At 43.5% G+C, this 14,859-nt stretch overlaps 1 protein-coding gene across 2 annotated transcripts; it reads left to right on the top strand.

The window, feature by feature from the left end:
• The first annotated feature begins 10 nt into the window (after positions 1–10).
• PGM3 (phosphoglucomutase 3) lies at positions 11–14,817 on the top strand. 2 transcript variants are annotated; one of them, XM_084622942.1, is made up of 13 exons: positions 11–93; positions 2,434–2,652; positions 3,331–3,515; positions 4,105–4,172; positions 5,225–5,358; positions 5,569–5,764; positions 9,480–9,637; positions 10,518–10,601; positions 11,621–11,719; positions 12,054–12,170; positions 13,154–13,276; positions 13,580–13,753; positions 14,579–14,817. In XM_084622942.1, the coding sequence occupies exons 1-13, from the start codon at positions 19–21 to the stop codon at positions 14,666–14,668; spliced, it is 1,722 nt and encodes a 573-aa protein (XP_084479068.1). In that variant the 5' UTR covers positions 11–18; the 3' UTR covers positions 14,669–14,817. The 2 variants fall into 2 exon arrangements, with proteins under 2 accessions (XP_084479068.1, XP_084479069.1); XM_084622943.1 differs by having other exon boundaries at positions 20–93; positions 2,447–2,652.
• Positions 14,818–14,859: the final 42 nt, after the last annotated feature.

The following is a 14,859-nucleotide window of genomic DNA, read 5'->3' as shown; positions in this document are numbered from 1 at the left end:
CAGGGGGTGTGGCTGCGCATGAATCCGGGAACTGGGGGGTTGAGCCGTCGGGCCGCGGAAAGCCACGTCGGCAGCAGCTGGGGCTCGCGGCAGGTAGGCGGGTCTGTGCAGCCTGGGGGGCCGGGGACGCCGTTTGCTGGGCTGGGCGGCGGCGGCGGCGTCCGCGTCCGCGGCGCGCCTGGGTGAGGGCAGAGGGGGCTGGGCAGGATCCCGTGGCAGGGGTGGGACCTGGCCCTGTGGGCAGGGCTGGTGCGTGCTGGGCGCGGCGGCTCGCTGGCCCCTCTGTGCGCCCCTCGCTCGCTGGGAACTGTCCCGAAACCTTTTACCTCCCCGCTTGGTGTCAGCCCACAGGGGTGAGCCGGGAGGAACAAGGCCGCCCCTTGTTTAAAGTTCCCACACAGGGGACCGTGCCGGGCACGGAGGGGCGGACTTTCTTCTGTCCAGGGAGCGCTCCGCCCCCACTCCCTCCCCCTTTTCCCCAAGGATCGCGCCCCTCCCTCCCTCCAGCCTGCCCTGCCCTGCCCTCACTCTGTCTCTTCCCGCCCCTCCCCACCTGCTGCAGAACCTGCTGAGCGCCCATGGAGTCGGTGCCTGGGGGAGGGCAGGAAGGTGGCAATACCCTGTCGTGCCACCCTTACCTCTGTGCCGCTGCTGGCTGCAGCGCTGCCTTCAGAGCTGGGCCCCCGGCCAGCACCCGCCGTTCCCTGGCCGGCCCACTCCGAAGGCAAGGGAAAAGGATGAGCAAGGGAAAATGAAGGATGTTTGTTCCTATTTCAAAAATTTGCTTGAATGGAGAACCAAAAAAGAGGTCATATCCAGGAAAACCTGGACATATGGTAATCCTATATTGAGCAGTGCTCTCCTGTCTCTCATGTGCCAACTATGGTAGCGTGCATCACCCAGTAGTTTACATTTTCCAGTGAACACCTTCTTGCTGTCTCCCATAAATGTGTGCAAGGCCACCTCCCTGATTTCCAATCCCTTCTTAAAATTCTCATCTGACAAAAAGTCAACAATGGAGGCAACTTCTGCACTGTTATCCCTATCATGCTGGCCAGTACTGTTCCACTGTTACTTTGTATTCTGCTTGTCTGTTAGTTGAACCCATATGTTGTTTCTTGCGTTATTCTCAGGCCATGTCTACGCTACGCTTTCGTCTTCAAAACTTTTGTCACTCGGGTGTGAAAAAAACACACCCGAATGACAAAAGTTTTAATGATGAAAAGCGTCGGTGTGGACAGCATTTAAGTTGCCGGGAGACGCTTTCCTGGCAATGAATCTGCTGCCCCTCTTTGGGGGTGGTTTTATTTTGTCACCGGGAGTACACTGCACACCTTATAACGGCGCGGCTGCAGTGGCATATCTGTGCCGTTGTACGGTGTGCAGTGTAGACATAGCCTTAGTTGGTAAGGTCTTTGGAGCAGGGATGCTTTTGGTTTTGTCTTTGTACAACACCTAATGCAGTGGAGCCCTGATCTATGGTTGGAGCCCTTAAGAGTTGCCACAATACAAATAATAATTTTGCTTGGATATTAAAAGAAGAAGAAAAAGAAGTAATAGACTTTACATGGTTGGAGTATGTTGGGGAAGGAAATCTGGCTCACCGCTGAACTGAGAGTTTGACCTGGTGTTGCAGCCAAAATACCCTCTGCCTGCTGTTGTCCGGAATGAGAAACACTGTCTTTCTCTGCCACTTGCACTAGGGCCACTGGATCAGTGTAACTGAGAATCCACCCTTGGCCCAGTCTTTCTCTCTTTCTCTCTCTCTCTCTCTACTGGCTTGCGGGGCTGGCACAGACTCTGTTTAAGGTATGCAGGTGATGTGGAGGCTCCTTCCCAGGCTATAATGCTGGTGTTTCCTCTGCAAACCTATCATTAGCTTTGGGGTGTGAATGTCTTTGTGTGTACCCTCTACATGGGGTTAATTTAAATTCAAATATCTAATAACCCTGACTCTAACAATAGTTAAACATAAAAAAATCCCTATCTTGCATGAATATATGTAGACTTAATTTAAACCCTCAAGTGATTTTCTTCAAGATTAAGTTGCTGTTTAAAATGTTTTTACTACATAAATAAACATCCTTAAAAACTAAAAGCATTTTTCATGTAAATGCTACTTGTTTCTATCTGTCTTCTGAGACTTATATTGAATTAAACAGATAAGAATATCTGTTTCAGAGTGGTAGCTGTGTTAGTCTGTATCAGCAAAAACAACAAGGAGTCCTTGTGGCACTTTACAGACTAACAGATTTATTTGGGCATAAGCCTCCATGGGCCCACGAAAGCTTATGCCCAAATAAATTTGTTAGTCTGTAAAGTCCCATAAGGACTCCTTGTTGTTTTTTCAATATATCTGTGGATTTACAAGGTAAGTGTCATATGAGAAGTTTATTATGGTGATTTTAGTCATTACTGATAACATCTGTACAGTTTCCTTTTATAGAAATGGATTTTGAGGCAGTTGCAAAGTACTCAGCATTACACCTGAAACCAGCTGGACTTAGCCTTCAGTATGGAACTGCTGGATTTCGTACCAAGGCAGGACATCTTGATCATGTCATGTATCGCATGGGTTTGCTGGCAGTACTAAGGTCCAGGCAGACCAAATCTACTATTGGAGTCATGGTTACAGCATCTCACAATCCTGAAGTAAGAATATTTCTGATTGCATCCTTTGTTAAAAAAGGAAAATAGATGATATCAGCCAAAGGAGAGTCAAAATCTCTGAGCTGGCAGAGACTGAAAGCATTTACAGGCCAGATCGTGTGAACATTTGTGCTTAATTTAACCATGTGAATAGTCCCATTGACCACAAATTGCATGCTGGAAGCTGTTTTGCCACACAAACTCATACCCCCACTCTTGCTTGTAGTTTTTCCTTCCCTTCGCTTTGGAAGAAAAACCGTTACAATATGGGACCTTATGAGCATGAGAAGCTGGCAGTACATCTGAGAGATCTCAAACCCTTTCAGCAAACTCTGAATCTGTTTTTCTTAAGTTGACATTTTCTTTCACGAAGCAACAGTTATAAGTGAAGTATTTGCTTTACTTATCTGCTGCTCTTAGGATATTTGAGGCTATTGAATCGCTAAGCCTGTCACTTTGATATCAACTGATCCTTTTTTACAGAACTGCCAGAAAAATAGTGACTTAATATTTTGATTATATTACTGATTTCGGCTGTGTGTGGATTTGTTTGGTCGCTTTTATTAGGAACACTTCAGGCCTAAATGAAGCCATAGTGATGTATCTATATTTATCTTCTGTCTTTAAAGAGACTCTACGGGTTTCTCACTTTTAGACTTAGTACATTTATTTTCTTCTAAGGAAGACAATGGTGTAAAATTGGTCGATCCTCTGGGTGAAATGTTGACCTCTGCCTGGGAAGAATATGCTACACGCCTAGCTAATGCAGAAGAGCAAGAAATACAGAGCATACTGACTGAGATCTGCCAGAAAGAAGCAGTGAAACTGCATGAACATGCCTCAGTTTTTATTGGTAGAGACACCAGGTAATTGAAAAATGATATAGGTATATTTATATATTGACTGTATTGAACTACCCAAGTTGCATTCACAGGCAGCTATATCTGCTGGAATTTCTATGCATAGAATGGAAGACTCTATATAAGGGCAGCACAGCACACTTCACATGTTTCATTTTAAATCTACCTATTACAGTACCATGTTTAACTCTCCACACACAATATGCTTCTTGGGCCTAATCCAGAGCCCACTGAAGAGGACGGAAGGGCCTCCTCTGATTTCAGGGGGCATTAGATTGGGTCTTTTAGTGTTACCATTACTACATCAGCTGCCTAATCTTAAGAGAATTGCATAAATGTCATATGGGAATCTGATTCTGCATTGAGATCCATGTTGGCAGACTTCTCCACCTGTGCAGATCTCGCCAAAGGAATGAGGCCTAGGTTTGTATTTCTGCATAGTGTTTGTTTAAAAAGTGACAGGTTTCAGAGAAGCAGCCATGTTAGTCTGTATTCACAAAAAGAAAAGGAGTACTTGTGGCACCTTAGAGACTAACCAAGCTACAGCTCACTTCATCGGATGCATTCAGTGGTGATTGTATTTATTCTTTTTCAGACATAGCAGTGAGAAACTTTCACAGTCAGTAATAGATGGTGTATCTGCTCTAGGTGGTCAATATCATGGTATGTTGATGTTTAAACTTATGCTTTATATTTGAAGTTTTTATGTAAGTGTGAAATATAACATAGACCCAAAGTTGTAGCTCAGATGCCATTTCCATTGCTGCTTATAGTGAATTTGTGTGTTGGGATGATTTTAACGTAAGAGGCGACTTCTCTATATAATTTTACTAGAACGTTTTTTTTCAGATGAGTTTCTTACAATATTTACTACCATATATTATAGGAAATACTTCGCATGTCTCTAAATAGGGGTCAAGGTGGGTGATGTAATGATTTTATTGGGCCAGCTTCTTATGGCAAAGATAAGCTTTTGAGCTACACAGAGCTCATCTTTTGAAGGTGCTCCAAAGGCTCATCTTTTGAATGTGTTGTGACACCTTGAAAAGACGAACCTGGGAATTCCTAACTTTTGTAGACACTAAAAATCATGGTCTTTATTAAAGACGCTATAATTATGGTTGTATCACAACAATCTGTAACCCACTAACAGGTCTCTTCCTCTCTCCCCCTCCCCACACACACTTCTTTTGTCCCATGACTGCAGGGATGCTAACAGTCCACTTGACCTTGTATGGTCTCTTAGAATATTTAACTACTTATACTAAGTAATCTGCTCCACCTTGTATTTAGCTGTGACCATCTGAGGGCTTGTCTACGCTTAAAACACGACAGCAGAACTCCTGTAGCTGTGCTGCGGTAGTGATTCAGTGTGGACACTACCTAGGCCAAGGGGAAAGATTCACCATCTAGCACTGTTTACGCAGGGACTTAGGTCCACTTAACTATGCTGCTCAGGAATGTGGATTTTTCACACCTTTTGACGGACGTAGTTAAACCAACCTCATTTTTTTTGTAGGCCAGGCCTGAATACCTTTCCCAGACTTAAAGAAGAGTTCAAAAGCTTGTCTCTTTCATCAACAGAAGTTAGTCCAAAAAAAGATATTACCTCACCCACCTTGTCTCTTCAATATTTTGGGACCAACATTGTGAACAACAATCTAAACAGGAATGACTCTTCTATTCTTTTAATATTGTGACTTGTTTTATATTAGATTATGGTCTGGTGACAACACCACAGCTGCATTACATGGTCTGCTGTCAAAATACTCAAGAAGACTATGGGAAGGCAACAGTGGAAGGTTACTACCAGAAACTATCCAAAGCTTTTGGGGAGCTGACAAAACAAGTGAGGGCTGTTACGTTCACACTAAATAATTCAGTTTGCACATTTACATGAATATAAGCAATGGATATTTTCTGTGTACAAGTTTAAAAAATGGCTCGAATACTTCAGACCTGCTTGTCTCCTGGTGTGGGGAGTTGAGAGAGTTATTGATTTTTATCCAGAATATTATAGTTCACATTAACACCTCTCCTTCCCCTCTCCTGTGTGAAGGCTTCCAGCTCTGAAGATGACCAGATGTGTCTGAAGATAGATTGTGCAAATGGTATAGGAGCCCTGAAACTAAAGGAAATGGAACGTTACCTTCCAAAGAAGCTGCTAATTCACCTATATAATGATGGAACCAAAGAGAAACTCAATCATTTATGCGGTGCAGACTTTGTGAAAGTTCATCAGAAACCTCCTCTAGGTATGTAATCAGCAATTTACATTTCTAACCCTTTTAGAATACAAATTGTGTTAAGCAGCCTACTCAGTAATAGCTTTCAATGCACAAGACTTAGCACAGAAAAAGAGAAATGCATGACTTCCCCAGAAAGAGGTGACTGATCTTTGTGGAACTCCTTAATGCTGTAAATCATCAAAGTAATAAGAGATTACTCTAAGCTTAAGGACCAGAGTGAACTTATTTATGTCCTGACAACCCAAAGTGAATGAACGTAACTAAGAGAGCACCAGAACTGTGGCAGAGAATTTCTGAAGGATTTTAAGGAACGGTTGGGATAAAGGTTATCCTGTCACTGTCTGACTCAGATAGGCTTGTAAAGAGATGACTTAGCCCAAATCATGCAAGGTGCATAAAATAAAACCATGGGTTACAACTTCTAAAAATGGAGAGATTAACCAGACTTTAGGAATGGGTTCCTAAGACTATACTGTTTTCTGCTGTAGAACCATCCTCCTTCTCTGGAGTTGCTAGCTCATGGTGAACTCCAGGCTGCTGCTTCAGTCCTCTTGTAAAATTGGTCTTGCTTACTCAGTTTTTTTGTTGGTTTTTTTGTTTTTTTTGTTTTGAACTATCAACTGGGGAAACAGCAGGAGGCCACCTCTGTAGGTCTGACTTCATGGACTGAGGGTATAATAGTCCAGTGGCTCTTTGTGGCTCTTTCAGGAGGGTGGAGTGGGGGGCTTGGGGCTTCAACCAGCCTGGGGCTCTGAGTGGGAGGCACTCGGGCCTCTGGCCAAGGGGGGGGGAGGAGGCATGGGCAGAATGGGTGGAGCCCGGGGACTAGCCTCCCCTAAAGGGGGCTCCACCAGTTGCCCATGTATGACTTTTATATTAGCCACTGCTGGGATCGCCATAGCAGCCACTGTCAGGGAGTGGGTGGCTATTTTAGAGTCAGACTCTAGCACAGGGGTGGGCAAACTTTCGAACCCTGATGTGGCCCTCAGGCCAAAAACTGTATGGAGGGCCAGGTAGGGAAGGTTGTGCCTCCCCAAACAGCCTGGCCCCCACCCCCTCCTTGACTTCCCCTCCTGAGAACCCTCAAGCCATCCAACTCCCCCTGCTCCTTGTTCCCTGACTGTCCTCCATCCTCCTCCCCCTCCCTGTCCCAACTTCCCTGACCCCTATCCACACCCCCACCCCTTGACAGGCCACTCAGGACTCCCACGCCTATCCAACCAACCCCCCTGCCCTGCTCCCCACCCCCTTACCATGCCACTCAGAGCAGCAGGACTGGCAGCTGCACCACCTGGCTGGAGCATGCCACACTGCCCAGCAGAAGCTTGCAGCCTTGCTGCCCAGGGCACTGGCAGCAGAGTGAGCTGAGGCTGCCGGGGAGGTGGGACAGCGGGGGGGGCAGGGGCTAGCCTCCCCAGCTGGGAGCTCAAGGGCAGGACAGGCCTGCGGGCCATAGTTTTGCCCACCTCTGCTCTAGCACAAGCTAGGGAGAGAAAGCTATTGCCACTTCATAGGGTAAGGTGCCTCTTCATCCATAGACTGAAATTAAGGCCATGACTCTCAAACCTGAGTGTCTTAAGTTAGGAGTGTAAATCCAGAATTAGACACCTGATTTCACTGAAGTGCTGAGTGTTTACAACTCCCCACTGAAATCTTTAGGAACACAGGAGGCACAGAACCTCTGAAACTCGGCCACTTTTGTTTAGGTAGCTAACTGGATGAACGTTCCTATGTCTTTAGTTGTTCACATTCAAACTTTGGTCTAAGGTTTTTCCATGCCCTTGGGACATGCTAAATTATCTGCCAGCTGCAGTTGCACTGTCTCACTCAGGTGTCAACTCCCTTGAGAGAAGGGATGGCAAAGGGGGGGAGGAGTTGGATGGAATGTCTTGGTAACTGAGAGGATAAAAGCTGAGTATTGCTCTTCTCTCATGCAGGAACCAGAATGATCCTGCAAGAGATTCTGGGATTGGGTGAGGAGGCTTGGCGCTCCCATCCTCCCTCTTTAGAAGCTCTGGTCTTGACATCACTAAAATCAAGCAATAGGATGTCAAAAAGCCTTATTCTTTAGCATGAAAGTCCCCAGGGAATCTTTCTCTTACTTCCTACTCCCCTCTTAGCTCTCCTAACTCCTCTTAATGACCTAACAAGGGAAGGATCATAAAGTCTGGGAGAAAAATAACTAGTTTCCCTTGTAAATCTGTTTGAGCACTATATTGCTAGGCAGTAGCTGTTGGCTGTCTGTCACATGGCTATTTCTTTTAGTGAGTATTAAACAGTTTTGGCCCTCTAAAAACATAGAGCAAAACAAACTCTCTGCTCCGATGTATTGTATGACCAGCATATCCACTTATCTCAAAGTGGTGCAAAACATTAATATATGATCTTAATAATGGATGCTATAGAAGCCTGTAGTATCCAAGAGTCTTCCACCAAAAAACATTGCTATATAACACCAGTTTAGTAGATTAAATGGTCAAAAGGTTTCATGGAAGTGTGGGCTCACTTGATACGCTTTGAACTCCCACTCGTTAATACTAGCATTAACAAGGGGACACACGAGGGAAGAAATGAGAACATACCTAAAGCAGGTGATGCAAAATGTCTTGAAGAAAGGAACCTTTGATGCAGAAGGGTTAATGTCCATTCAGCCTATAGACAGTGAGATATAAAGTGGAAAAACCATGGGAAGAGGCAAAAACGCATAGTGGATTCACCATGTATAATCACTCTGTGGAAATGCTTATGAATAGTACTCTACTCAAGTAGAAGAGGGTTGAATTTGAATCATAGAATATCAGGGTTGGAAGGGACCTCAGGAGGTCATCTAGTCCAACCCCCTGCTCAAAGCAGGACCAATCCCCAATTAAATCATCCCAGCCAGAGCTTTGTCAAGCCTGACCTTAAACTTCAAAGGAAGGAGATTCTACCACCTCCCTAGGTAACGCATTCCAGTGTTTCACGACCCTCCTAATGAAGAAGTTTTTCCTAATTTGAAGCAAGATACATGGAGGTTTATGGATCTAGACCAACTAGATGCCATGTCTTCATTCCAGTCAGTCTGTAAAGGAGGTCTTATGAGGGAAGGGTTGGTTATGGTGCAGCGTGCACCAAGCTGACATCTAGCTGCTTCCCAATTTTTCTACTTCCACCCTGAGGTGAAGTCCATCTATCTCATTTTGCAGGCGTTGGCTCACATCTGTGGATTACAAAGGGAGTACTAGATGTTTCTGACTTGGATGACTAGGATGCAGCTCCTATATACTCTTTGGTGGCTAGGCATATGTTTGAGGGATGTGGACATTTTGGGAGGGCTGGATTCTATTTTTGGTGCCATAATTGCTGTTCGTTACTTATTTAACAGAATATACTAGGAATGGCTCTGAGACCATATTTCATATAGACTTTGTAACCTGACCTTTTTAAGGTGGTATAACAATAATAGCTATAGGGACTGAATTTTCAGTTTTTCATTTCAAACTGAAGATGCACTTTTTCCTTGCAACTTCCATTCTGTGCAACTTCCCTGATTAGAAGAGTTCAAGGTGGGATTTACTTAATAAAATCAACTTCTTGCTCTCATACTACTAAGTTTTTCACATTTAGAGTGTGCATGTATATAACTAATCTCTTTCTTGAGACTTCACATATATATATTTAGACTAACTAAAGCTCTGCTTCCCATTCCATATCTAATTTGTTTGTACTTCCATGTGTATAGGACTAGAAATCAAACCTAACGAAAGATGCTGCTCGTTTGATGGAGATGCAGACAGAATTGTTTATTACTATAATGATACTGCTGGCCATTTTCATCTTGTGGATGGAGATAAAATAGCAACTTTAATTAGCACATTCATTAAAGAACTTCTTATCCAGGTAATTTCACTTATACAGTAAAGGGTTTTGCTTTGCCCCAAACTGTAAAACATACATCTCACCCAGTGAAGGTGGGGGTTGCCTTGGGCATATGTAAGCACACAGGTGCTCTTTCTAAAGTGGCATACTGATGCAAAATTACATTTAAAAAAAAAAAACTTCTTAACCATGATGCCTTGTCTAGAAAAAAGTTACCCTACTTTTAAATTTCACTTTACTGCTGAGAAGCTGAGGTGTCTTCCTACCTCTTCTCCTCTTCACCCTTTTAACTCCACGTTGACCTGAAGTAAGGCAATCCTACCCTCCCCTTCCTTTGGAAAATTCCTGTGAACCCAGTTTGCATTTGATTTACCTTGGAATGCATTTATGAAGCGTTCTCGTGTTCTTACTGATTGTGAAAGGTGCTGCATAGACAGACCTGGAGCATACAATCCCACTGTCCACTGGGAGTGAAAAGAGCAGTTCCAGTCTCCATGCCTACTTGGTCCTTGGTGCCTCTGAGATTGCCCTGCCAAGGCACATTCCAGTTAGTGTCGGTTTCTCTGATGGACATAAACTCATTTCTCCTGGGGCCACAGACACAATATCCAATGATAACCACTTTTGACTGGAACTGGCCTTTGCCAGGTTCACAGTAGTGATTTAATGTCAGAAAGTTCTGTGTCTTGTGAGCTGAGCCACTACCTCCTTCAGATTCCCAAATGTGTCCGAGTTCTGGAAGTCTGGCAGGAGAACAGATACTGTGTGTTGAAAGTCTTTCACCTCATTAAATATTCTGTTCTCATCTTGAACTAAAATCCTAGTTTAGCTTTTCCTTTATACTGTGCCTTTCTGAAGATTTATGTGTGCCCTTAAGCCTTTTACTTTTCCATCTGCTCAGGTAGGACAAACTCTAAAGATGGCAGTGGTACAAACAGCATATGCTAATGGGAGCTCTACATGTTATCTTGAGGAAACCATGAAGGTATCAATTAATCTTTTTCTCTCCATCTCCTTCACAATTGCTTCCTACCTTTAAAAAAGCATCAGTAAAGTACTACAGTGATGGACACTAGGCAGACCTAAGATGGAATAAACTTTTTTGCTTTAAACTTCATTAACTATTTAAATTCTTGGTGATAAATGAGACTTTAAAGGTGGGGGAGGAACTTCAGTACCAGTTCTAGCCAGCTTAAAAGTTGGGTTGAAAATACTAGACAAAATCATCTAAGTTTTCTGACCCTTAGAGCACTTCAGAGTCCATTATACACTGAGACAGCTGAGGGAAACGGATTAGGCCTGATCGCCTTAAAACATTATTTATGGTCCTGATATTAGAGCAGCATCTTCTTAGTGAGGCTTTCTAGGCACCTGCCTTTCAGTTGCCTTCATAGATAGAGCGCCCCCCTCTCCTGAAAAAGGCCTAGGTTTTGGCCGCTTGGGCATGGACTACCTAAGTAGCTGATGTGGCTTAGGCAGCTAACTCCAGGACAGGGCTCATGGCTGAGAATTCTGAGTGGGTTGAGGCACTTGAGCACCATCTCTCTAATCTTCAGTTCAATCCTGTCTTGCATGGGCAGCTCCCTAACTTCTGAGGAGCCCTTCCTTAGGCTGCTAACTCTCCCCATGCATAGTTGGGGAGCCTTGGGCACCTGAGAATTCCACTAGCTGGCGGGGCGGAGAGGGGGGGTTCGGCGGTGCAACGCCATGTATCTTTGGGTACCTACCCTTAATCTTTTTTATCCTGCCATTACTGATGGATAAATGAGGAAGCTACTTACCCAACAGGTCTGCAGTGAGAATTAGATAACTTCTGTTAATCACTTTGACTACAAAAAGTAGTATATGTACTAAACGCTCATCATCAATGAGCTTGTAGCTAGTTTCCTGATGCTTAATCTTGCGGATAAGTGGAAACAGTTTAATCCTGTGTTCCTACCATCTACTCAGGATTTTGACTTCATGCCACTTTGTCTATGCTTTTCTTATATCTCTGGGCTGTAGGTGCCTGTTCATTGTACCAAAACAGGAGTAAAGCATTTACATCACAAGGCCCAGGAATTTGACATTGGAGTTTACTTTGAGGCAAATGGACATGGAACAGTAAGTACTTTCACATGGGGCATTATAGGGTTAGTTGAGTTTTAAAGCCAGTATGTATAAAACTTAACAACCAAGTTAGCTTGAAAATAAGTAGCATCTTTCCAAATCCAAATAGAACTTCTTCCCCTTACCTCTATCTGCTAATCACCTCTCCTTCTCTCTTGTCTTCCCCCTGCCACTAACTGTTCAGTATTCTAAACATGGGAGTTCATGGAAGTGAAAACCAGAGATGACTAATTGGGTTTAGTTGGCATAACAGATCAAATTTGTTGTATGTACTGTTTAGAGATGTCTGTTGATCGCATACATCCTATTATCTCATCTTTTTTTCTAGGTATTATTTAGTAAAGCTGCTGAAGAGAAAATAAGACACATGGCAAAAGAAGAAAAGGAGAATCAAAAAAGAGAAGCTGCGAAGATGCTTGAAAATACCATTGACCTGATTAATCAAGTAAGAGCTGACATGTAAAAAGCAGATGCTCTGTTTCCGATGCAGGGGGGCTAACCCTGTTGGGGTGTTGAGTGACAGGATGGGAGGAGTGTGTGGAAAATCTTGTGGAGGAAGGCAGCACATCATGACAAATTAGACCAATGGAAGGAGATGGCCTAATTTAACATCCTACCAGGCTAGGCAGACAGCTATGGGAACCCGCTATTCTCTTTTTAAAACCCCCTGTCCCCACACTTGCACTACTAAAGGAAGACCTGTATGAATAGTAACCATTTCACTTCGAAAGATGTCAAGATTTCCACATACACAAAGGCAAAAAACTTCCATCTAGTCCGGTCTTCTGCGCTTGTAGCTAGAGAAGAGGAAGGGGATTGGATGGTTTGGGAGACTGGAGAATGACACCTCAGACCCACATGCCATTACTGGTTTACCTTTCTGGTGTAATTCAACCAAAAGTAACTTTCATCTGAAGGTTGTTGATCTGAAGTGAGATGATGGCATGCATAGGCCCTTTTATCCATGTGGACACTGATATTTTTTTGGTTGTCTTATCCTGGAGGCTAAGGAGTGAACAGGCATATGGTGAGAGTATCCCACTTTATTGAGGTGGTTCCTTTTAAGGCACAAGTCCAAATTATCCTTTGCAGCTCACCTTTAAGTGGAGTTCTGATGCCAGAGCAAGTGTAGGGAGGGAACAAGTCGCCTGTCCTCACTGAATCTGACCTCCCATTTATTGGAGTTAATTTACTACTAGAATTCATCTTTAGTAAAACTAGCATTCCGGTGAAGTATGCTGTATCGTCTCTAGTTCTTAACTTCCTGCCATGGCTCCTAGTAATGAAAATCACCCAGTAATCTTCCTGCATTTTCAGTGACTCCTTAGTTTTATTTTTTTTTGTTAGATTTGTTCGAACAAATTCAACAGAATACCCTGGATTTTCTAATTGTCATTGAAGATGCCTTTATTTTCTTTATATTCATAGACTGTGGGTGATGCCATCTCAGACATGCTAGTAATTGAAGCAATCTTGGCTCTAAAGGGTCTGACAGTGCAACAGTGGGATGCTATTTACACAGATCTTCCCAACCGACAGCTGAAAGTTAAGGTTAGTGATACTGTAACGTTGGCCAGAGTTTAGTGGTCAGTGCCTGTCCTCTGTCTCTCTGAGGAGACCCTCCCTGCATTCATCTACTCGCTGGCCTTCCCCTCTGCATCCTGAAGATATGAAACTGTCTAAGCCGTATTGATATTCTTACTGTAATTCAAATCCAGCTAGGAGAAATGACAAAGACGACCAGGGAGAACTTCACTTACTGAAGCAACAAATCACATTAAATGACAAATCGGAGGCCCAACAGGAAACTAATTTTAGAAGGGTAGCTTTTTATGTTTGGTCCTACCACTGTAGGTTGCAGACAGACGAGTCATTGACACAACAGATGCTGAGAGACGTGCAGTTGCACCCCCAGGACTACAAGAAAAAATTGATGAACTTGTAAAGAAGTACAGACTGTCACGAGCTTTTGTCCGCCCATCAGGAACAGAAGATGTAGTGCGTGTATACTCTGAAGCAGACACACAGGTCAGAGCTGAAACAATTTGCCCATTACAGCAGTTGTATTGTTTAAGCAATGAAGTCCTCTGAGACAGCACCACTAGAACTGGGGTGATAGGAGCAGGCGAGAGAGCCTGTATATTGATGACACTTTTTTTTTAATTTTTATTCACATTCTGAAATTTAAGTGAGGAGCTCTAACCTGATAGGTAGATGAAGCAATTTTAGGGTTGTGTGTTTTCTTTCAAATATTTCCAAGCCCCTTGTTGAGTCTACAGGGATGAGCCTAGGCTTTACCATGACCAGCTAACATGACTTCTAAAGACATTAAAGCCTGTCTACATTGTGTGTTTAAGTACACTTTCAGTGATGTTTAAAGAAAATCTCCTCCCTGTGCCCAATCTTGACAAGCGCATAGTGGCTCAGATCCAGCCCAGGCTGTCAACGACTCTCTACTTCCTATCTCATGGCTCTTCTGTGGAATAAAATTAGTAATTGTGATCTGGTCCCCCATGGCAACAAGGACACCACCACAGAAAACCCTATTATAACTGACAGTCTTTGGCTATTTTATAAGAAACCAAGGAATAAGTGGCTGTAGAAACTGAACTTGCCCTAAAGTGGCTTTTTCAGAGGAGAGGTGGCATCTTTGGAAAGCTTGTATTGCTATAATTATATTAACTGATGTATGAGCCTTAAATGTACAGCTTCCTACAAGCACTACATACACCGGTCCCAAAAAAAACCCACCACACCCTGCCCGCAAGTCATCAATGTTAAGGTTCGGATAAAATGAACAGTGCTTACAATATAGTATAACTATTCCTTATTTTTTTTTTTAACTATCTATAGGAGAATGCAGATTCCCTCGCACATGAAGTAAGCCTTGCTGTTTACCATCTAGCTGGTGGAATAGGAGAACCACCTCAGCCTGTATGTTGAAGGACACAGCCTTGGTCATGCTACCTGAACCTGCTTTCTTTATTAATTCCCCTCCTCCCCCCTTCATGTTAAGCATGAACTTAACAAGTCAGTAATAACAAATCAAACCTCCTGTTTTTATAAAACAAAAAGAATATTCTTATACCTTATCCTTAATGCTCAGAGAATTGTGATTTTTTTTTAAGCCTTGT

This window comes from Lepidochelys olivacea (genome assembly GCF_965140295.1).
Source record: "Lepidochelys olivacea isolate rLepOli2 genome assembly, chromosome: 3".
In the NCBI taxonomy this organism is placed as follows: domain Eukaryota; kingdom Metazoa; phylum Chordata; order Testudines; family Cheloniidae; genus Lepidochelys; species Lepidochelys olivacea.
The sequence above is the reverse complement of the archived record's forward strand: the minus strand, read 5'-3'. Positions and strand labels throughout refer to the sequence as shown.